General features: G+C 47.4%; 1 protein-coding gene across 15 annotated transcripts in view; it reads right to left on the bottom strand.

Moving 5' to 3' along the window:
- Positions 1–3,571: 3,571 nt before the first annotated feature.
- The window catches only part of LOC110504351 (endoplasmic reticulum-Golgi intermediate compartment protein 1), a 67,259-nt gene continuing 48,160 nt past the window's right edge, over positions 3,572–22,670 (bottom strand). For 6 of the 15 annotated variants that reach the window (XM_090221209.1, XM_090221216.1, XM_090221214.1 and 3 more), the window contains 5 exons: positions 13,393–13,477; positions 10,651–10,776; positions 7,590–7,694; positions 5,367–5,487; positions 3,572–5,118 (listed from right to left, as the gene is read on the bottom strand). In XM_090221209.1, the coding sequence (XP_090077335.1) occupies positions 4,748–5,118; positions 5,367–5,487; positions 7,590–7,694; positions 10,651–10,776; positions 13,393–13,477 (808 nt within the window). In that variant the 3' untranslated portion in view covers positions 3,572–4,747. Of the gene's footprint in view, positions 5,119–5,366; positions 5,488–7,589; positions 7,695–8,422; positions 10,455–10,650; positions 10,777–12,203; positions 13,274–13,392; positions 13,478–22,670 lie in introns of those variants that run through there. The other 9 variants (XM_090221212.1, XM_090221222.1, XM_090221224.1 and 6 more) reach the window with 5 other exon arrangements.

Below are 22,670 nucleotides of genomic sequence, written 5' to 3'. Positions count from 1 at the left end.
AGACACAGCCAGCGAGCTACATGTGGACTGAATCAGGAAGCTGAACCCAGACACAGCGAGCTACATGTGGACTGAATCAGGGAGCTGAACCCAGACACAGCCAGCGAGCTACATGTGGACTGAATCAGGGAGCTGAACCCAGACACAGCTAGCTACATGTGGACTGAATCAGGGAGTTGAACCCAGACACAGTGAGCTACATGTGGACTGAATCAGGGAGCTGAACCCAGACACAGCGAGCTACATGTGGACTGAATCAGGGAGCTGAACCCAGACACAGCTAGCTACATGTGGACTGAATCAGGGAGCTGAACCCAGACACAGCCAGCGAGCTATATGTGGACTGAATCAGGGAGCTGAACCCAGACACAGCGAGCTACATGTGGACTGAATCAGGGAGCTGAACCCAGACACAGCCAGCGAGCTACATGTGGACTGAATCAGGGAGTTGAACCCAGACACAGCGAGCTACATGTGGACTGAATCAGGGAGCTGAACCCAGACACAGCGAGCTACATGTGGACTGAATCAGGGAGCTGAACCCAGACACAGCCAGCGAGCTACATGTGGACTGAATCAGGGATCTGAACCCAGACACAGCCAGCGAGCTACATGTGGACTGAATCAGGAAGCTGAACCCAGACACAGCGAGCTACATGTGGACTGAATCAGGGAGCTGAACCCAGACACAGCCAGCGAGCTACATGTGGACTGAATCAGGGAGCTGAACCCAGACACAGCTAGCTACATGTGGACTGAATCAGGGAGTTGAACCCAGACACAGTGAGCTACATGTGGACTGAATCAGGGAGCTGAACCCAGACACAGCGAGCTACATGTGGACTGAATCAGGGAGCTGAACCCAGACACAGCTAGCTACATGTGGACTGAATCAGGGAGCTGAACCCAGACACAGCCAGCGAGCTATATGTGGACTGAATCAGGGAGCTGAACCCAGACACAGCGAGCTACATGTGGACTGAATCAGGGAGCTGAACCCAGACACAGCGAGCTACATGTGGACTGAATCAGGGAGCTGAACCCAGACACAGCCAGCGAGCTACATGTGGACTGAATCAGGGAGTTGAACCCAGACACAGCGAGCTACATGTGGACTGAATCAGGGAGTTGAACCCAGACACAGCGAGCTGCATGTGGACTGAATCAGGGAGCTGAACCCAGACACAGCCAGCGAGCTACATGTGGACTGAATCAGGGAGCTGAAGTCAACACTGCAAGGTTAACACTCGTAGAACATAGAACTACAATGGGCTCCAGTTCTGTGTGTGGACTGAAGTCAACATTACCACTCCTCGGCAGAGTGGACCTATAGAACTACAATGGGCTCCAGTTCTGTGTGTGGACTGCAGTCAACATTACCACTCCTCGGCAGAGTGGACCTATAGAACTACAATGGGCTCCAGTTCTGTGTGTGGACTGATGTCAACATTACCACACCTCGGCAGAGTGGACCTATAGAACTACAATGGGCTCCAGTTCTGTGTGTGGACTGAAGTCAACATTACCACACCTCGGCAGAGTGGACCTATAGAACTACAATGGGCTCCAGTTCTGTATGTGGACTGAAGTCAACATTACCACACCTCGGCAGAGTGGACCTATAGAACTACAATGGGCTCCAGTTCTGTGTGTGGACTGAAGTCAACATTACCACACCTCGGCAGAGTGGACCTATAGAACTACAATGGGCTCCAGTTCTGTGTGTGGACTGAAGTCAACATTACCACACCTCGGCAGAGTGGACCTATAGAACTACAATGGGCTCCAGTTCTGTGTGTGGACTGAAGTCAACATTACCACTTCTCGGCAGAGTGGACCTATAGAACTACAATGGGCTCCAGTTCTGTGTGTGGACTGAAGTCAACATTACCACTCCTCGGCAGAGTGGACCTATAGAACTACAATGGGCTCCAGTTCTGTGTGTGGACTGAAGTCAACATTACCACTTCTCGGCAGAGTGGACCTATAGAACTACAATGGGCTCCAGTTCTGTGTGTGGACTGAAGTCAACATTACCACTCCTCGGCAGAGTGGACCTATAGATGGGCTCCAGTTCTGTGTGTGGAGTGGACCTATAGATGGGCTCCAGTTCTGTGTGTGGAGTGGACCTATAGATGGGCTCCAGTTCTGTGTGTGGAGTGGACCTATAGAACTACAATGGGCTCCAGTTCTGTGTGTGGACTGAAGTCAACATTACCACACCTCGGCAGAGTGGACCTATAGATGGGCTCCAGTTCTGTGTGTGGACTGAAGTCAACATTACCACACCTCGGCAGAGTGGACCTATAGATGGGCTCCAGTTCTGTGTGTGGACTGAAGTCAACATTACCACACCTCGGCAGAGTGGACCTATAGATGGGCTCCAGTTCTGTGTGTGGACTGAAGTCAACATTACCACACCTCGGCAGAGTGGACCTATAGATGGGCTCCAGTTCTGTGTGTGGACTGAAGTCAACATTACCACACCTCGGCAGAGTGGACCTATAGATGGACTCCAGTTCTGTGTGTGGACTGAAGTCAACATTACCACTCCTCGGCAGAGTGGACCTATAGATGGGCTCCAGTTCTGTGTGTGGACTGAAGTCAACATTACCACACCTCGGCAGAGTGGACCTATAGATGGGCTCCAGTTCTGTGTGTGGAGTGGACCTATAGATGGGCTCCAGTTCTGTGTGTGGAGTGGACCTATAGATGGGCTCCAGTTCTGTGTGTGGAGTGGACCTATAGAACTACAATGGGATCCAGTTCTGTGTGTGGACTGAAGTCAACATTACCACACCTCGGCAGAGTGGACCTATAGATGGGCTCCAGTTCTGTGTGTGGACTGAAGTCAACATTACCACACCTCGGCAGAGTGGACCTATAGATGGGCTCCAGTTCTGTGTGTGGACTGAAGTCAACATTACCACACCTCGGCAGAGTGGACCTATAGATGGGCTCCAGTTCTGTGTGTGGACTGAAGTCAACATTACCACACCTCGGCAGAGTGGACTTATAGATGGGCTCCAGTTCTGTGTGTGGACTGAAGTCAACATTACCACACCTCGGCAGAGTGGACCTATAGATGGGCTCCAGTTCTGTGTGTGGACTGAAGTCAACATTACCACACCTCGGCAGAGTGGACCTATAGATGGGCTCCAGTTCTGTGTGTGGACTGAAGTCAACATTACCACACCTCGGCAGAGTGGACCTATAGATGGACTCCAGTTCTGTGTGTGGACTGAAGTCAACATTACCACACCTCTGCAGAGTGGACCTATAGATGGGCTCCAGTTCTGTGTGTGGAGTGGACCTATAGATGGGCTCCAGTTCTGTGTGTGGACTGTTGCCACTAAAGTACAAATCAAACAAATACGTCTGTATAAAAAAATGTTTAAAAAATAATAATAGTGTCAGTTTTATGCAACACGTTTTCACTGGCTTGGAATATTCCAGGCCGATTGGGTAAGGACAGCGAGTAACTAGATCAGTCTCTAAAAGGAAGGCGCCTGAATAGTCTGAGGTCAGTGCTTGTCTGTTGTCATGAGGAAGTAGGAACTAGAACACCGCGGTTGCTAAGGTAACTTTACTGGTAGTACAACGGGTTGTTTCAGTGATGACACGTCATCGGATTCTTTCATAACAGGAACATGTCTGACCTAGTCCAGAAATACCAGTTTTAACAAAGACTTCAATGGCCTTCATCTTAGTTGGCATGGTAGCGATGAGACCATCGATAAAGTACATCTTGACGGAATCCCAAATGGCACCCTATTCCCTGTGTAGTGCACTACTTTGATCATAGCTTTACGGGCCCTGGTCTAAAAGTCATGCACTACATTGGCGATAGAAGGGCTATATCCCAAATGTCACCCTAACTAAAAACAGTTCCCTCCTTTCCCACAGAAACCCAGTAACAAGGTCAAACGGATAATACCGAATTGTTATCCTTTTCAAATCAAAAGAACACAACACATTTACATACAGTGTAAAATATAATACGAAACTAAGAAAATACTATTCTTTTGGCAAAAATAAGACATCCAAATCCTTTAAAAATTCACAGAAAGAAAAACAAAATGGGTGAAAGCAACAACAATGTCAGAACAGAAGGATGAGACACGGACACTGAACAGACAGTCAGTCACAATGCATTTTGGGAAACATTCTAGAAAAAGGAGAGGAGGCGGGGCAGAAAACACTGACCACTGATTGGCAAAGTTGTTGCTGGTCTATAATTCAGCCAATACCGTGACAGATTCAGCATTAAGAAAACCCTGGTTCAGTCAACATTGAAAACAACATTTACAGAACGCTGAAAATACATTTGTGAGACACGACATGGGCTTCACAAACCTAAAGGCACAACTTGTGATGTTCCTACAGTCGACCCCATCCATCCCGTTGTCATATGGGGAAATATAAGGCCAGTATCTCAATTGTATAAAGTCTTGTCTCCTTGTCTCCTTTCCTTAATCTGCTAGGACAGATGAAGGAATGAATGCCTCAGTGGGTAGAGCATGGCACTTCTAATACCAGGATGGTGGGTTCGATTCCCGTTGGGGCCTCCCATAAAGAAAATGTGTACCATGAATGCTTTGGAAAAGACCGTCAGCTAAATGGTATATTATTATTATTATTCTAGCAGGTGAAGGAGAGGAAGCCTGTAGACTATTGAGATACACCCTTCAGGAGAGGAAGCCTGTAGACTATTGAGATACACCCTTCTGGATGTTAGAAATACGTTTCATGGGGGCGTAGTGATACGTCCTCGGGACAGCGTAGTGATACGTCCTCGGGACAGCGTAGTGATACGTCCTCGGGACAGCGTAGTGATACGTCCTCGGGACAGCGTAGTGATACGTCCTCGGGACAGCGTAGTGATATGTCCTCGGACAGCGTAGTGATACGTCCTCGGGACAGCGTAGTGATACGTCCTCGGGACAGCGTAGTGATACGTCCTCGGGACAGCGTAGTGATACGTCCTCGGGACAGCGTAGTGATACGTCCTCGGGACATCTTTCCTATCTGGATCTTCTTCCAGGCCTCGGAGGCTGTGAATATACAGGAGTCTATGATGCCTGCTACCGTGAACGTCCCCCCGATGATAGCACAGATCTGGAGGGGAGAGGGGGGACAGGTCAGGAGTTAGGGTTTAACCGGGATGTGGACATGAAGCTAGGGTTAGCGGTTAAGGGTTAAGGGTTAGGGGTTAAGGGTTAGGGGTTAGGGGTAAGGGTTGGGGTTAAGGGTTGGGGTTAAGGGTTGGGGTTAGGGGTTAGGGTTAAGGGTTGGGGTTAAGGGTTTAGGGTTAGGGGTTTAGGGTTAAGGGTTAGGGGTTGGGGTTAAGGGTTAGGGTAACATACCGTAGTTATGAACCGGTAAAGAGGTTGTCTCTTCTCTGTGTACATGACTGATTGGACTGAGGTCATAGCGATACCAGATAGCTGGGATAATCCTTCCTGTGTGGCTATAGGCTACGTACTCCTGTAGGGGCGGGACAGAGAGAGAGAAGACATGTTTACTGGTTGGTTACAATATGTAATGTTATTATAGGCTATGTACTCCTGTAGGGGCGGGACAGAGAGAAGACATGTTTACTGATTGGTTACAATATGTAATGTTATTATAGGCTACGTACTCCTGTAGGGGCGGGACAGAGAGAAGACATGTTTACTGATTGGTTACAATATGTAATGTTATTATAGGCTACGTACTCCTGTAGGGGCGGGACAGAGAGAAGACATGTTTACTGATTGGTTACAATATGTAATGTTATTATAGGCTACGTACTCCTGTAGGGGCAGGACAGAGAGAAGACATGTTTACTGATTGGTTACAATATGTAATGTTATTATAGGCTACGTACTCCTGTAGGGGCGGGACAGAGAGAAGACATGTTTACTGATTGGTTACAATATGTAATGTTATTATAGGCTACGTACTCCTGTAGGGGCGGGACAGAGAGAAGACATGTTTACTGATTGGTTACAATATGTAATGTTATTATAGGCTACGTACTCCTGTAGGGGCGGGACAGAGAGAAGACATGTTTACTGATTGGTTACAATATGTAATGTTATTATAGGCTACGTACTCCTGTAGGGGCGGGACAGAGAGAAGACATGTTTACTGATTGGTTACAATATGTAATGTTATTAGCATAACGTGTTTTTATCTTTGATGTTTTTTTAAACTGTTGTCGTCTTTGACTAAGTCTCTCTTGAAAAGTCCAGATAACTCCTAGATAATGTCGCTGTTCTCCATGTTGTACACACACACACACACACACACACACACACACACACACACACACACACACACACACACACACACACACACACACACACACACCACCTTAGAGGAGCATGGCATGAACACATCCACACCAGGAACTATGTCCACTGGCCAGAGAATAGCTTCCACAAAGCTGAGAACGATCTGAGAGACAAAGCAAGAAGGACCTTCTCTGCCCTCAAAAGGAACATTAAATTCAACATACCAATTAGGATCTGGCTAAAAATACTTAAATCAGTCATAGAGCCCATTGCCCTTTATGGTTGTGAGGTCTGGGGTCCACTCACCAACCAAGACTTCACAAAATGGGACAAACACTACATTTGGAAACAATATCCTCCGTGTACAACGTAGAACACCAAATAATGCATGCAGAGCAGAATTAGGCCGATACCCACTAATGATCAAAAATGATCAGAAAAGAGCTGTTAAATTCTACAACCACCTAAAAGGAAGCGATTCCCAAACCTTCCATAACAAAGCCATCACCTACAGAGAAACTAACCTGGGGAAGAGCCCCCTAAGTAAGCTGGTCCTGGGGCTCTGTTCACAAACACAAACACACCCCACAGAGCCCCAGGACAGCAGCACAATTAGACCCAACCAAATCATGAGAAAACAAAAAGAGAATTACTTGACACATTGGAAAGAATTAACAAAAAAACAGAGCAAACTAGAATACTATTTCTCTAAACAGAGAGTACACAGTGGCAGAATACCTGACCACTGTGACTGACCCAAACTTAAGGAAAGCTTTGACTATGTACAGACTCAGTGAGCATAGCCTTGCTATTGAGAAAGGCCGCCGTAGGCAGACATGGCTCTCAAGAGCCCACAAAATGAGGTAGGAACTGAGCTGCACTTCCTAACCTCCTGTCCAACGTATGACCATATTAGAGAGACATATTTCCCTCAGATTACACAGATCCACAAAGAATTTGAAAACAAACCCGATCTTGATAAACTCCCATATCTACTGGGTGAAATACCAGTGTTGCATCACAGCAGCAAGATTTGTGAGCTGTTGCCACGAGAAAAGGGCAACCAGTGAAGAACAAACACCATTGTAAATACAACCCATATTTATTTATTTTTATTTTCCCTTTATTTTAACTATTTGCACTTAATTACAACACTGTATATAGACATAATGACGTTTGAAATGTCTCTGTTCTTTAGAAACTTCTGTGAGTGTAATGTTTACTGCTCATTTTTATTGTTTATTTCACTTCTGTTTATTATCTACTTCACTTGCTTTGGCAAAGTAAACATGTTTACAGAACTGTACTGACCAGTGGTTTCTCCCCGAAGGCCAGTTTGTGTATGAGGTGTGTCATTTCAGGGCTCTGGGGCTGGGCTGTGGCGCTGTGGGTCGACACGTGGAAGTTACCTGGTACCTGGAGGGAGAGCACAACAACATAACCATACAGAGATGAGTAGGACACAGACTTTATATAACCCAGGAGTCCTGATACACAGCTAGTTGGAAGATCATTCAGTTCAGTAGAAAGTTCATCAGATAATCAAAGTACCACTGGATTGTGACGACAGTTAGAACTTGTTAGAAGCTCTGCTGACGTCAAACCGTATCCCAGAGGAGACAGGAGAGGAGACAGGAGAGGAGACAGGAGAAACACGCAGGAGAGGAGACAGGAGAAACACGCAGGAGAGGAGACAGGAGAAACACGCAGGAGAGGAGACAAGAGAGGAGACAGGAGAGGAGACAGGAGAGGAGACAGGAGAGGAGACAGGAGAAACACGCAGGAGAGGAGACAGGAGAAACACGCAGGAGAGGAGACAGGAGAGGAGACAGGAGAGACACACAGGAGAGGAGACAGGAGAGGAGACAGGAGAGGAGACAGGAGAAACACGCAGGAGAGGAGACAGGCCTCGAAATCTTCTGCTCTGATCAACCCATATTACAGTCACACCAAAGATATGTCTTCCAACCTCCCGTGATCCAGATTCACTATAAAGATCTCATATTTAGTATGAGACATTGAAATCAGTGGCCAAGTTAGTCTAGGCACATTATTAAAAATCCTTCACAATGGTGCCAACAGTCTGAAAAGAAAAAGCTGTCGTTCTGATGTCCCTTCACTACATCGACAGACAGGCCAATCACCTCTGGGAAAGAACACGGAGCGGCCAATCACCTCTGGGAAAGAACACGGAGCGGCCAATCACCTCTGGGAAAGAACACAGAGTGGCCAATCACCTCTGGGAAAGAACACGGAGCGGCCAATCAGATATAACAGGGGTCTCTCTGGGTAACTGGAGCTTTCTCAGGGTTCAGTGACGGTTGTGTGTGCAAACTGGAAAATCTATCTCAAGTCACCTGTGGTTTTGTTAGCTGTCAAATCAAATCAGATGTTATTGGTCACATAGTTAGCAGATGTTATTGGTCACATGGTTAGCAGATGTTAATGCGAGTGTAGCGAAATGTTTGTGTTTCTAGTTCCGACAGTGCAGTAATATCTAACAATTTCACAACAACTACCTTATAAACACAAGTGTAAAGGGGTGAATGAGAATATGTACATATAAATATATGGATGAGTGATGGCCGAGCGGCATAGGCAAAATGCAGTAGATGGTATAAAATACAGTATATACACATGAGATGAGTAATGTAGGGTATGTAAACATTATTAAAGTGGCATTATTTAAAGTGACTAGTGATACATTTATTACATTGGGTGCTGTAGGTGTCCTGGAGGGCAGGTAGTTTGCCCCCGGTGATGCGTTGTGCTCTCCTCTGGAGAGCCTTACGGTTGGGGGCGGAGCAGTTGCCATACCAGACGGTGATACAGCCCGACAGGATGCTGTCAATTGTGCATCTGTAAAAGTTTGAGGGTCTTAGGTGACAAGCCAAATTTCTTCAGCCTCCTGAGGTTGGTGCATGGCCACGCAGTCATGGGTGAACAGGGAGTACAGGAGAGGGCTGAGAACGCACCCTTGTGGGGCCCCAGTGTTGAGGATCAGCGGGGTGGAGATGTTGTTTCCTACCTTCCCTACCTGGGGGCGGCCTGTCAGAAATTCCAGGACCCAGTCGAGACCCCACCCTGTGTAGTCGAAGAACAGCCTTCTGACGTGTCCAGATGGGATAGGGTTAGGGCAGTGTGCAGTGTGATGCCGATTGCATCGTCTGTGGACCTGTTGGGGCAGTAAGCAAACTGAAGTGGGTCTAGGCTATCAGGTGGGGTGGAGGTGATCTGGTCCTTGACTAGTATCTCATGATGACAGAAGTGAGTGCAATGGGGCGATGGTCATTTAGTTCAGTTACCTTAGCTTTCTTGGGAACAGGAACAATGGTGGCCATCTTGAAGCATGCTGAGACAACAGACTGGGATAGGGATTGGTTGAATATGTCCGTAAACACACCAGCCAGCTGGTCTGCGCATCCTCTGAGGACACGACTAGGGATGCCGTCTGGACCGGCAGACTTGCGAGGGTTAACACGTTTAAATGTTTTTCTCACATTGGCCACGGAGAAGGAGAGCCCACAGGTTTTGGTAGCAGGCCGTGTCAGTGGCACTGTATTGTCCTCAAAGCGAGCAAAGAAGTTGTTTAATTTGTCTGGGACCAAGACGTCGATGTCTACAACGGGGCTGGTTTTCTTGTTGTAATCCATGATTGACTGTAGACCCTGCCACATACGTCTCGAATGCTGCCATCAATCCAAGGTTTCTGGTTAGGGAAGTTTTTAATGGTCACAGAGGGTACAACATCTCCAATGCACTTGCTAATAAACTTGCTCACCAAGTCAGCATGTACATTCATGTTATTGTCTGAGGCTATCCGGAACATATCCCAGTCCACGTGACTGAGGCAATCTTGAAGCGTGGAATCCGATTGGTCAGACCAGTGTTGTATTGACCTGAGCACGGGCGTTTCCTGTTTTAGTTTCTGTCTATAGGCTGGGAGCAACAAAATGGAGTCATGGTCAGATTTGCCCAAAGGGCTTTGGATGCATCGCGGAAGTTTGAGTAGCAATGATCCAGAAAGCTCATTGTGCATTCGATATGCTGATAGAACCATACTTCCTAAATTCTTGGCTTTGTTAAAATCCCCAGCTACAATAAACGCCACCTTTGGATGTATGGTTTCCAGGTTACATAGAGTCCAGTGAAGTTCTTTCTGGGCCGACGAGGGATCTGTTTGGGGAGGGGGGGGGGGGGGGGGGTTGACATCTCTTTTATAATAATTCTTCCCTGCTGTATGTTATAAGACTCGAGGTTTTCTGGGCTAACAATGTAAACTAATAACTGCATCGTTTTTTTAAAGGACCATCTCTGTCGGCGCCATCTTGATCAGAGGTCTGTGTAGTGGGGGTCAGCAGTGTCTCCTTACTTTGTTAATAGTGAACTCTCCCTCGAAGCGACAACCATACCCATGGTTGAGACGAACCTTCATGGGGTTGTCTATGTGCCCCACCTCATGATGACCTGATCTCATCCTGGATATCAAGACCCACCACTGGAGAGGAGAGAGAGAGAGGACAACGGTGGTCAGATCATTTCTGCTAACACTCTCGCTTTCTCTCAGTCTTGATCTCTCTCCTGGCACATAGGCAGACAGGGGGTCCTTAAATAGGATCCTCTATGGGGTGATGGATACAGAAGAGAGAGGGGGTCTGGTGTCTATCCACATGCAGAGCGACCTTCGACTTTTGGTATTTCAGACGATAAGTTTAAAACCATCTGCTGCAACGCCAGCTCCTAAATTACAACCCGGATCAAAATGCAGTATGGATATAGATATAGCTGCGTGTTTGTAAGCTAGAGGCCTAGACAAAAGTCAACTCTCTCCATTTCAGATTTCTAAATAGATATTTAAAAATAGGGTCGAGAGAATGAGGTCATTCAGATTTCTCTTCATATGCTGGTAAAGGAGAAAAGTCAGATGCACATTTAAGGAAGTAGAGAATGCTGTAATTTATAGAGAGACATCTAGAAGGCTGGAGAATAACAATAACTTCTATATCAGTCTTAATATTTCACAACGTCCCAAAATAGAGGATGAATACTGAATAGTGTGATGTCATGCCCCAATTCCCTTCTTGGTCTCTTTCTTTCTCTTCTATGTAAGGCCAGTACAGACCCCCTCAGAGAAACATGATGAGGAGGATTATATTCATCCTGTGTTATTCCATGAAGTCAAAGATCTTGGCTTGTTTTAGTATCTGTGAGGGAGGAGGGGATGGAAGATACAATATAACCGAAGAAGAAGAGTGTATGTAATACTGAGAGATTAGAGCCGTACGTCGTTACTCATCAATTTAATATGACTTTTATTAATGTTGTTCCTCTCTGTGTTGTTGGGGCCGTAAGAAAGCATTTCACATTTATTCTACACCTGTTGATTATGAAGCATGTAACAAATCTAATTTGATTTTGACATTAGGGACAGTGTTTAGTTGTGGCCTAAAGTGTTGAGTGTATATTGTTCACACAGCATGAGATCTCAGTTACCAATTTACTATGATGATTTACCTGGTTGTTTACCAGCACTCAGACAGTAGTCATTACCTGAGAATAACATACTGCATCCCAAATGGAGCCCTATTCCCTACATAGTGCACTACTTTAGACCAGAGCAGGACTGACTCATTACCAGAGCAGTCTACTCCCCACAGAGCAGTCTACCCCCCCACAGAGCAGTCTACCCCACCACAGAGCAGTCTACCCCACCACAGAGCAGTCTACCCCCCACAGAGCAGTCTACCCCCCCACAGAGCAGTCTACCCCCAGTGATTCCATATGTATATGGGGCGGCAGCCTTTCAGGTGCAGGGTTGAGTGACAGGGTGGTCACCGGCTAGTGATGGCCATTTAACAGTGATGGGCTTGAGATAGAAGCTGTTTTTCAATCTCTTAGTCCCGGCTTTGATGCACCTGTACTGACCTCGCCTTCTGGATGGTAGCGGGGTGAACAAGCTGTGGCTCGAGTGGTTGATGTCCTTGATGATCTTTTTGGCCTTCCTGACATCGGGTGCTGAAGTTGTCCTGGAGGGCGAGTAGTTTTCCCCCGGTGATGCGTTGGTCACTCTCTGGAGAGCTTTGCGGTTGCAGGCAGTGCAGTTGCCGTAGCAGACGGTGATACAGCCCGACAGGATGCTCTCAATGGTGCATCTGTAAAAGTTTGTGAGGGTTTTAGGTGACAAGCCAAATTTCTTCAGCCTCCTGAGGTTGAAGAGGCGCTGTTCCACCTTCTTCACCACGCTGTCTGTGTGGGCAGACCATTTCAGTATGTCTGTGATGTGTACAACGAGGAACTTGAAGCTTTTCACCTTCTCCACTACTGTCCAGTTGATGGGAATAAGAGGGTTTTCCCTCTGCTGTTTCCAAAAGTCCACGATCAGCTCTTTCGTTTTGTTGACGTTGAAGGAGAGGTTATTTTCCACCACTACACCAGGGCCCTCACATCCTCCCTATAGGCTGTCACGTCATTGTTGGTAATCTTGCCTACTACCGTTGTGACGTCAGCAAACTTGATGATTGAGTTGGAGACGTGCATGGTCATGGGTGAACAGGGAGGACAGGAGAGGGCTCAGAACGCACCCTTGTGGGGCCCCAGTGTTGAGGATGGATGGGGCTGAGCAGGATCGGCGAAGGGGAGGTGTTGTTTCCTACCTTCCTACCGGTTATGTTAATAGTCAAAACAAATGTGCTTTTCTTTTCAAAAACAAGGAAATTTCGATGTGACCCCAAACTTTTTTAACTGTAGTGTGTATATATATCTATCACATTGGATAATCATCTGTTATTACCATCCGAACTAATCCGTTTTTGACTATCATACAATTTGCACCAATAGATCCACAGACAATGCAATCGCCATCATCACTTCCCCGGGCCCTGGGTCTGAACCCCGCCCAACTGGATCCTGGACTTCCTGTGGGCAGCTTCATTAAATAGTACCGCAAAACACCAGTGTCAACATCAACGGTGAAGAGGTGACTCCGGGATGCTGGTCTTCTGGGCAGACCATATCGGCAAAATATAATAAAGATGTACATTGTGTATAAGTTAGTACATTCAGACAGTAATACAGTACATAACAGTGGATATGAATGAATGCATAATATACTCACAATCACAGCAAACTGGATGTTCAAACTCAGATCAATCTTCCCACCACTGTTCTTATCATGGTCGTCCACACACAGCTCGTTAACACTGGGGGGGAGATCAGACACAGAGAGAGAGACAGAGACAGAGAGAGAGAGAGACAGAAAGGGAGAGAGAGAGAGAGAGAGAGAGAGAGGCAGAAAGGGAGAGAGAGAGAGAGAGGCAGAAAGGGAGAGAGAGAGAGAGGCAGAAAGGGAGAGAGAGAGAGGGGCAGAAAGGGAGAGGGAGAGAGAGGCAGAAAGGGAGAGGGAGAGAGAGGCAGAAAGGGAGAGAGAGGCAGAAAGGGAGAGAGAGAGAGAGAGGCAGAAAGGGAGAGAGAGAGAGAGAGGCAGAAAGGGAGAGAGAGCGAGGAAGAAAGGGAGCAAGAGAGAGGCAGAAAGGGAGCGAGAGAGAGGCAGAAAGGGAGCGAGAGAGAGGCAGAAAGGGAGAGAGAGAGAGGAAGAAAGGGAGCGAGAGAGAGGCAGAAAGGGAGCGAGAGAGAGGCAAAAAGGGAGCGAGAGAGAGGCAGAAAGGGAGAGAGAGAGAGGCAGAAAGGGAGAGAGAGAGAGGCAGAAAGGGAGAGGGAGAGAGGCAGAAAGGGAGCGAGAGAGAGGCAGAAAGGGAGAGAGAGAGAGGCAGAAAGGGAGAGAGAGAGAGGCAGAAAGGGAGAGAGAGAGGCAGAAAGGGAGAGAGAGAGAGGCAGAAAGGGAGAGAGAGAGAGGCAGAAAGGGAGAGGCAGAAAGAGAGAGGCAGAAAGAGAGAGAGAGAGGCAGAAAGGGAGAGAGGCAGAAAGAGAGAGAGAGAGGCAGAAAGGGAGAGGCAGAAAGGGAGAGAGAGGCAGAAAGGGAGAGAGAGGCAGAAAGGGAGAGAGAGGCAGAAAGGGAGAGGCAGAAAGGGAGAGAGAGGCAGAAAGGGAGAGAGAGGCAGAAAGGGAGAGAGAGGCAGAAAGGGAGAGAGAGGCAGAAAGGGAGAGAGAGATGCAGAAAGGGAGAGAGAGATGCAGAAAGGGAGAGAGAGATGCAGAAAGGGAGAGAGAGATGCAGAAAGGGTGGGAGAGATGCAGAAAGGGAGAGAGAGATGCAGAAAGGGAGAGAGAGATGCAGAAAGGGAGAGAGAGATGCAGAAAGGGAGAGAGAGATGCAGAAAGGGAGAGAGAGATGCAGAAAGGGAGAGAGAGAGAGGCAGAAAGGGAGAGAGAGGCAGAAAGGGAGAGAGAGATGCAGAAAGGGAGAGAGAGATGCAGAAAGGGAGAGAGAGATGCAGAAAGGGAGGGAGAGATGCAGAAAGGGAGGGAGAGATGCAGAAAGGGAGAGAGAGATGCAGAAAGAGGGGGGCAGATTGTTAGACTTCTACATTTACAGTGCATTCAGACCATTTGACTTTTTCCACGTTTTGTTACATTACTTTATTCTAAAATTGCTTAAATAAAAACTCCTCAATTGACACACAATACCCCATAATGACAAAGAGAAAACAGGTTTAGTCATTTTTGGAGAAAAAAAACAAAAACACCTTTTTTACATAAGTATTCAGACTATGAGACTCAAAATTGAGCTCAGGTGCATCCTGTTTCCATTGATCATCCTTGAGATGTTTCTACCACTTGGAGTCCACCTGTGGTAAAGTCAATTGATTGGACATGATTTGGAAAGGCATCGAAGGAATTGTCCGTAGAGCTCAGAGACAGGATAGGGTTGAAGCACAGATCTGGGGAAGGGTACCAAAACATTTCTGCAGCATTGAAGCTCCCCAAGAATACAGTGGCCTCCATCATTCTTAAATAGAAGAAGTTTGGAACCACCAGGACTCTTCCTAGAGCTGGTCGCCCGGCCAAACTGAGCAATCAGGGGAGAAGGGTCTTGGTCAGGAAGGTGAACAAGAACCCAATGGGCACACCGACAGAGCTCCAGAGTTCCTCTTTGGAGATGGGAGAACCTTCCAGAAGGACAACCATCTCTACAGTACCCCACCAATCAAGCCATTATGGTAGAGGGGCCAGACGGAAGCCACTGCTCAGTAAAAGGCACATGACAGCCCGCTTGGAGTTTGCCAAAAGGCACCTAAAGGACTCTCAGACCATGAAAAACAAGATTCTCTGGTCTGATCAAACCAAGATTGAACTCTTTGGCCTGAATGCCAAGCATCATGTCTGGAGGAAACCTTGCAAAATCCCGACGGTGAAGCATGGTGGTGGCAGCATCATTATGGTGAAGCATGGTGGTGGCAGCATCATGCAGTGGGAATGTATTTCAGTGGCAGGGACTGGGAGACTAGTCAGGATCGAGGGAAAGATGAACAGATCAGAGTACAGAGATCCTTGATGAAAACCTGCTCCAGAGCGCTCAGGACCTCACACTGGGTTGAAGGTTCACCTTCCAACAGGACAATGGTCCTGAGCACACAGCCAAGACAACGCAGGAGTAGCTTTGGGACACATTTCTGTCCTTGAGTGGTTCAGCCTGAGCCAGGACTTGAACATCTCTGGAGAGACCTGTAAATAGTTGTGCTGTGACCCTTCCCATCCAATCTGACAGAGCTTGAGAGGATCTGCAGAGAAGAAGAATGGGAGAAACTCTCCAAATACAGGTGTGACAAGCTTGTAGCATCATACCCAAGAAGACTCGGGGCTGTAATCGCTGCCAAAGGTGCTTCAACAAAGTACTGAGTAAAGAGTCTGAACACTTATGGAAATGTGACAGTTTTGCAACAAACAAAAAAATGTCTACAAATTATTTTAATTTAATTGTTTTATTTCACCTTTATTTAACCAGGTAGGCTAGTTGAGAACAAGTTCTCATGTACAACTGCGACCTGGCCAAGATAAAGCATAGCAGTGTGAACAGACAACACAGAGTTACACATGGAGTAAACAATAAACAAGTCAATAAAACAGTAGGAAAAAAAAGAGAAAAAAAAGAGTCTATATACATTGTGTGCAAAAGGCATGAGGAGGTAGGCGAATAATTACAATTTAGCAGGGGGATGAGGTAGGTAAATTGGGTGGGCTATTTACCGATGGGACTATGTACAGCTGCAGCGATCGGTTAGCTGCTCAGATAGCAGATGTTTAAAGTTGGTGAGGGAGATAAAAGTCTCCAACTTCAGCGATTTTTGCAATTCGTTCCAGTCACAGGCAGCAGAGAACTGGAACGAAAGGCGGCCAAATGAGGTGTTGGCTTTAGGGATGATCAGTGAGATGCACCTGCTGGAGCGCGTGCTACGGGTGGGTGTTGCCATCGTGACCAGTGAACTGAGTTAAGGCGGAGCTTTACCTAGCATGGACATGTAGATGACCTGGAGCCAGTGGGTCTGGCGATGAATATGTATCGAGGGCCAGCCGACTAGAGCATACAGGTCGCAGTGGTGGGTGGTATAAGGTGCTTTAGTAACAAGACGGATGGCACTGTGATAAACTGCATCCAGTTTGCTGAGTAGAGTGTTGGAAGCTATTTTGTTGATGACATCGCTGAAGTCGAGGATCGGTAGGAGAGTCAGTTTTACTAGGGTAAGCTTGGCGGCGTGAGTGAAGGAGGCTTTGTTGCGAAATAGAAAGACGACTCTAGATTTGATTTTCGATTGGAGATGTTTGATATGAGTCTGGAAGGAGAGTTTACAGTCTAGCCAGACACCTAGGTATTTATAGTTGTCCACATATTCTAGGTCGGAACCGTCCAGGGTGGTGATGCTAGTCGGGCGTGCGGGTGCAGGCAGCGAACGGTTGAAGAGCATGCATTTGGTTATACTAGCGTTTAAGAGCAGTTGGAGGCCACGGAAGGAGTGTTGTATGGCATTGAAGCTCATTTGGAGGTTAGATAGCACAGTGTCCAAGGAAGGGCCAGAAGTATACAGAATGGTGCCGTCTGCGTAGAGGTGGATCAGGGAATCGCCCGCAGCAAGAGCAACATCATTGATATATACAGAGAAAATAGTCGGTCCGAGAATTGAACCCTGTGGCACCCCCATAGAGACTGCCAGAGGACCGGACAGCATGCCCTCCGATTTGACACACTGAACTCTGTCTGCAAAGTAGTTGGTGAACCAGGCAAGGCAGTCATTAGAAAAACCGAGGCTACTGAGTCTGCCGATAAGAATATGGTGATTGACAGAGTCGAAAGCCTTGGCCAGGTCGATGAAGACGGCTGCACAGTACTGTCTTTTATCGATGGCGGTTATGATATCGTTTAGTACCTTGAGCGTGGCTGAGGTGCACCCATGACCAGCTCTGAAACCGGATTGCACAGCGGAGAAGGTACGGTGGGATTCGAGATGGTCAATGATCTGTTTGTTGACTTGGCTTTTGAAGACCTTAGATAGGCAGGGCAGGATGGATATAGGTCTGTAACAGTTTGGGTCCAGGGTGTCTCCCCCTTTGAAGAGGGGGGTGACTGCGGCAGCTTTCCAATCCTTGGGGATCTCAGACGATATGAAAGAGCGGTTGAACATGCTGGTAATAGGGGTTGCGACAATGGTGACGGATAGTTTCAGAAATTCAGGGTCCAGGTTGTCAAGCCCAGCTGATTTGTACGGGGCCAGGTTTTGCAGCTCTTTCAGAACATCTGCTATCTGGATTTGGGTAAAGGAGAAGTTGGGGAGGCTTGGGCGAGTAGCTGCGGGGGGGTGGGGCGTGGGGGGGGGGGGGGGGGGCGGAGCTGTTGGCCGAGGTTGGAGTAGCCAGGAGGAAGGCATGGCCAGCCGTTGAGAAATGCTTGATTATCGATTATCATAGATTTATCGGTGGTGACCGTGTTACCTAGCCTCAGTGCAGTGGGCAGCTGGAAGGAGGTGCTCTTGTTCTCCATGGACTTTACAGTGTCCCAGAACTTTTTGGAATTAGAGCTACAGGATGCAAATTTCTGCTTGAAAAAGCAGTTTTTGCTTTGTCATTATGGGGTATTGTGTGTAGATTGAAGATAATTCCTTTTTTAAATAAGTAAGTAACAAAATGTGGAAAAAGTCAAGGGGCCTGAATACTTTCCTGAATGCACTGTATATAAGCATTCAAGTTATAGAACATGGAGCATCTTTCAAGGAACACACTAAGTGGGAGAGATAAACCATCTTCATTAGTTTGAGATCCCTTTCAATGTTCTGATTCACCCCCAGCTGTCACAATGTACCCACAATGTCCTGATTCACCCCCAGCTGCCACAATGTCCTGATTCACCCCCAGCTGTCACAATGTACCCACAATGTTCTGATTCACCCCCAGCTGTCACAATGTACCCACAAAGTTCTGATTCACCCCCAGCTGCCACAATGTCCTGATTCACCCCCAGCTGCCACAATGTCCTGATTCACCCCCAGCTGTCACAATGTACCCACAATGTTCTGATTCACCCCCAGCTGTCACAATGTACCCACAAAGTTCTGATTCACCCCCAGCTGCCACAATGTCCTGATTCACCCCCAGCTGCCACAATGTACCCACAATGTTCTGATTCACCCCCAGCTGTCACAATGTACCCACAAAGTTCTGATTCACCCCCAGCTGCCACAATGTCCTGATTCACCCCCAGCTGCCACAATGTACCCACAATGTTCTGATTCACACCCAGCTGTCACAATGTACCCACAATGTTCTGATTCACCCCCAGCTGTCACAATGTACCCACAATGCTCTGATTCACCCCCAGCTGTCACAATGTCCTGATTCACCCCCAGCTGCCACAATGTACCCACAATGTTCTGATTCACCCCCAGCTGTCACAATGTACCCACAATGTTCTGATTCACCCCCAGCTGTCACAATGTACCCACAATGCTCTGATTCACCCCCAGCTGTCACAATGTCCTGATTCACCCCCAGCTGCCACAATGTACCCACAATGTTCTGATTCACCCCCAGCTGTCACAATGTACCCACAATGTTCTGATTCACCCCCAGCTGTCACAATGTACCCACAATGTTCTGATTCACCCCCAGCTGTCACAATGTTCTGATTCACCCCCAGCTGTCACAATGTTCTGATTCACCCCCAGCTGTCACAATGTACCCACAATGCTCTGATTCACCCCCAGCTGTCACAATGTCCTGATTCACCCCCAGCTGCCACAATGTACCCACAATGTTCTGATTCACCCCCAGCTGTCACAATGTACCCACAATGTTCTGATTCACCCCCAGCTGTCACAATGTACCCACAATGTTCTGATTCACCCCCAGCTGTCACAATGTTCTGATTCACCCACAGCTGTCACAATGTACCCACAATGCTCTGATTCACCCCCAGCTGTCACAATGTCCTGATTCACCCCCAGCTGCCACAATGTACCCACAATGTTCTGATTCACCCCCAGCTGTCACAATGTACCCACAATGTTCTGATTCACCCCCAGCTGTCACAATGTCCTGATTCACCCCCAGCTGCCACAATGTACCCACAATGTTCTGATTCACCCCCAGCTGTCACAATGTTCTGATTCACCCACAGCTGTCACAATGTACCCACAATGCTCTGATTCACCCCCAGCTGTCACAATGTCCTGATTCACCCCCAGCTGCCACAATGTACCCACAATGTTCTGATTCACCCCCAGCTGTCACAATGTACCCACAATGTTCTGATTCACCCCCAGCTGTCACAATGTACCCACAATGTTCTGATTCACCCCCAGCTGTCACAATGTTCTGATTCACCCCCAGCTGTCACAATGTACCCACAATGTTCTGATTCACCCCCAGCTGTCACAATGTCCTGATTCACCCCCAGCTGCCACAATGTACCCACAATGTTCTGATTCACCCCCAGCTGTCACAATGTTCTGATTCACCCCCAGCTGTCACAATGTCCTGATTCACCCCCAGCTGCCACAATGTACCCACAATGCTCTGATTCACCCCCAGCTGTCACAATGTTCTGATTCACCCCCAGCTGTCACAATGTTCTGATTCACCCCCAGCTGTCACAATGTACCCACAATGTTCTGATTCACCCCCAGCTGTCACAATGTCCTGATTCACCCCCAGCTGCCACAATGTACCCACAATGTTCTGATTCACCCCCAGCTGTCACAATGTTCTGATTCACCCCCAGCTGTCACAATGTCCTGATTCACCCCCAGCTGCCACAATGTACCCACAATGCTCTGATTCACCCCCAGCTGTCACAATGTTCTGATTCACCCCCAGCTGTCACAATGTACCCACAATGTTCTGATTCACCCCAAGCTGTCACAATGTACCCACAATGTTCTGATTCACCCCCAGCTGTCACAATGTTCTGATTCACCCCCAGCTGTCACAATGTTCTGATTCACCCCCAGCTGTCACAATGTACCCACAATGCTCTGATTCACCCCCAGCTGTCACAATGTACCCACAATGTTCTGATTCACCCCCAGCTGTCACAATGTACCCACAATGTTCTGATTCACCCCCAGCTGTCACAATGTACCCACAATGTTCTGATTCACCCCCAGCTGTCACAATGTTCTGATTCACCCCCAGCTGTCACAATGTTCTGATTCACCCCCAGCTGTCACAATGTACCCACAATGTTCTGATTCACCCCCAGCTGTCACAATGTCCTGATTCACCCCCAGCTGCCACAATGTACCCACAATGTTCTTCTTCCTGCTAATTGTGAGAAAAGTACATTGGTGCATCTTTGTTATCTAATTTCCTTTCTCTCCCCCCCCCCCCCCCCCCCCCCCCCCGCCCCCCACCTCTCCCATAGCGTAAAGAAGCTGTTCTCTCCACATCACACCCAGCAGAGAAGCTGTCCTCCCTTCCTCCTCCAATCTCAAGCTGCCTCATGCACACAGCGTAATATCCCGTCAGGAAGATGTCTCCATGTTGGTTACTACACCAGCCGCGTCACGAAGCACCATAATGAACACAGGACATCCTCATTCATGATCACTCTTTTGTTACGCTTCTGGCTTTGTCTTCAACAGAACAGGAAATAGATTTTGGGCATTTTGAACATTTCATGTGTGGAGCCCAGAGGGAGTGGAGAGATGTCCCTAAGTAACGCTCTGTCTAGCGATGTACCTAACTAACAATCTGTCTAGCGATGTCCCTAACTAACACTGTCTAGAGATGTTCCTAACTAACACTGTCTAGAGATGTCCCTAACTAACACTGTCTAGCGATGTCCCTAACTAACACTCTGTCTAGAGATATCCCTAACTAACACTCTGTCTAGAGATGTCCCTAAATAACACTCTGTCTAGAGATGTCCCTAACTAACACTGTCTAGAGATGTCCCTAACTAACACTCTGTCTAGAGATATCCCTAACTAACACTCTGTCTAGAGATGTCCCTAACTAACACTCTGTCTAGAGATGTCCCTAACTAACACTCTGTCTAGAGATGTCCCTAACTAACACTCTGTCTAGAGATGTCCCTAACTAACACTCTGTCTAGAGATGTCCCTAACTAACACTCTGTCTAGAGATGTCCCTAACTAACACTCTGTCTAGAGATGTCCCTAACTAACACTCTGTCTAGAGATGTCCCTAACTAACACTGTCTAGAGATGTTCCTAACTAACACTGTCTAGAGATGTCCCTAACTAACACTGTCTAGCGATGTCCCTAACTAACACTCTGTCTAGAGATATCCCTAACTAACACTCTGTCTAGAGATATCCCTAACTAACACTCTGTCTAGAGATGTCCCTAACTAACACTGTCTAGAGATGTCCCTAACTAACACTCTGTCTAGAGATGTCCCTAACTAACACTGTCTAGAGATGTCTCTAACTAACACTGTCTAGAGATGTCCCTAACTAACACTCTGTCTAGCGATGTCCCTAACTAACACTCTGTCTAGCGATGTCCCTAACTAACACTGTCTAGAGATGTCCCTAACTAACACTCTGTCTAGAGATGTCCCTAACTAACACTCTGTCTAGAGATGTCCCTAACTAACACTGTCTAGAGATGTCTCTAACTAACACTGTCTAGAGATGTCCCTAACTAACACTCTGTCTAGCGATGTCCCTAACTAACAATCTTTCTAGCGATGTCCCTAACTAACACTCTGTCTAGAGATGTCCCTAACTAACACTCTGTCTAGAGATGTCCCTAACTAACACTGTCTAGAGATGTCCCTAACTAACACACTGTCTAGAGATGTCCCTAACTAACACTGTCTAGAGATGTCCCTAACTAACACTGTCTAGAGATGTCCCTAACTAACACTGTCTAGAGATGTCCCTAACTAACACTGTCTAGAGATGTCCCTAACTAACACTCTGTCTAGCGATGTCCCTAACTAACACTCTGTCTAGCGATGTCCCTAACTGACACTCTGTC

The sequence above is a fragment of the Oncorhynchus mykiss genome, chromosome 25 (genome assembly GCF_057628025.1).
Source record: "Oncorhynchus mykiss isolate SJ-2025 chromosome 25, ASM5762802v1, whole genome shotgun sequence".
Lineage (NCBI taxonomy): Eukaryota > Metazoa > Chordata > Actinopteri > Salmoniformes > Salmonidae > Oncorhynchus > Oncorhynchus mykiss.
This window is presented reverse-complemented; position numbering and strand designations above follow the sequence as displayed.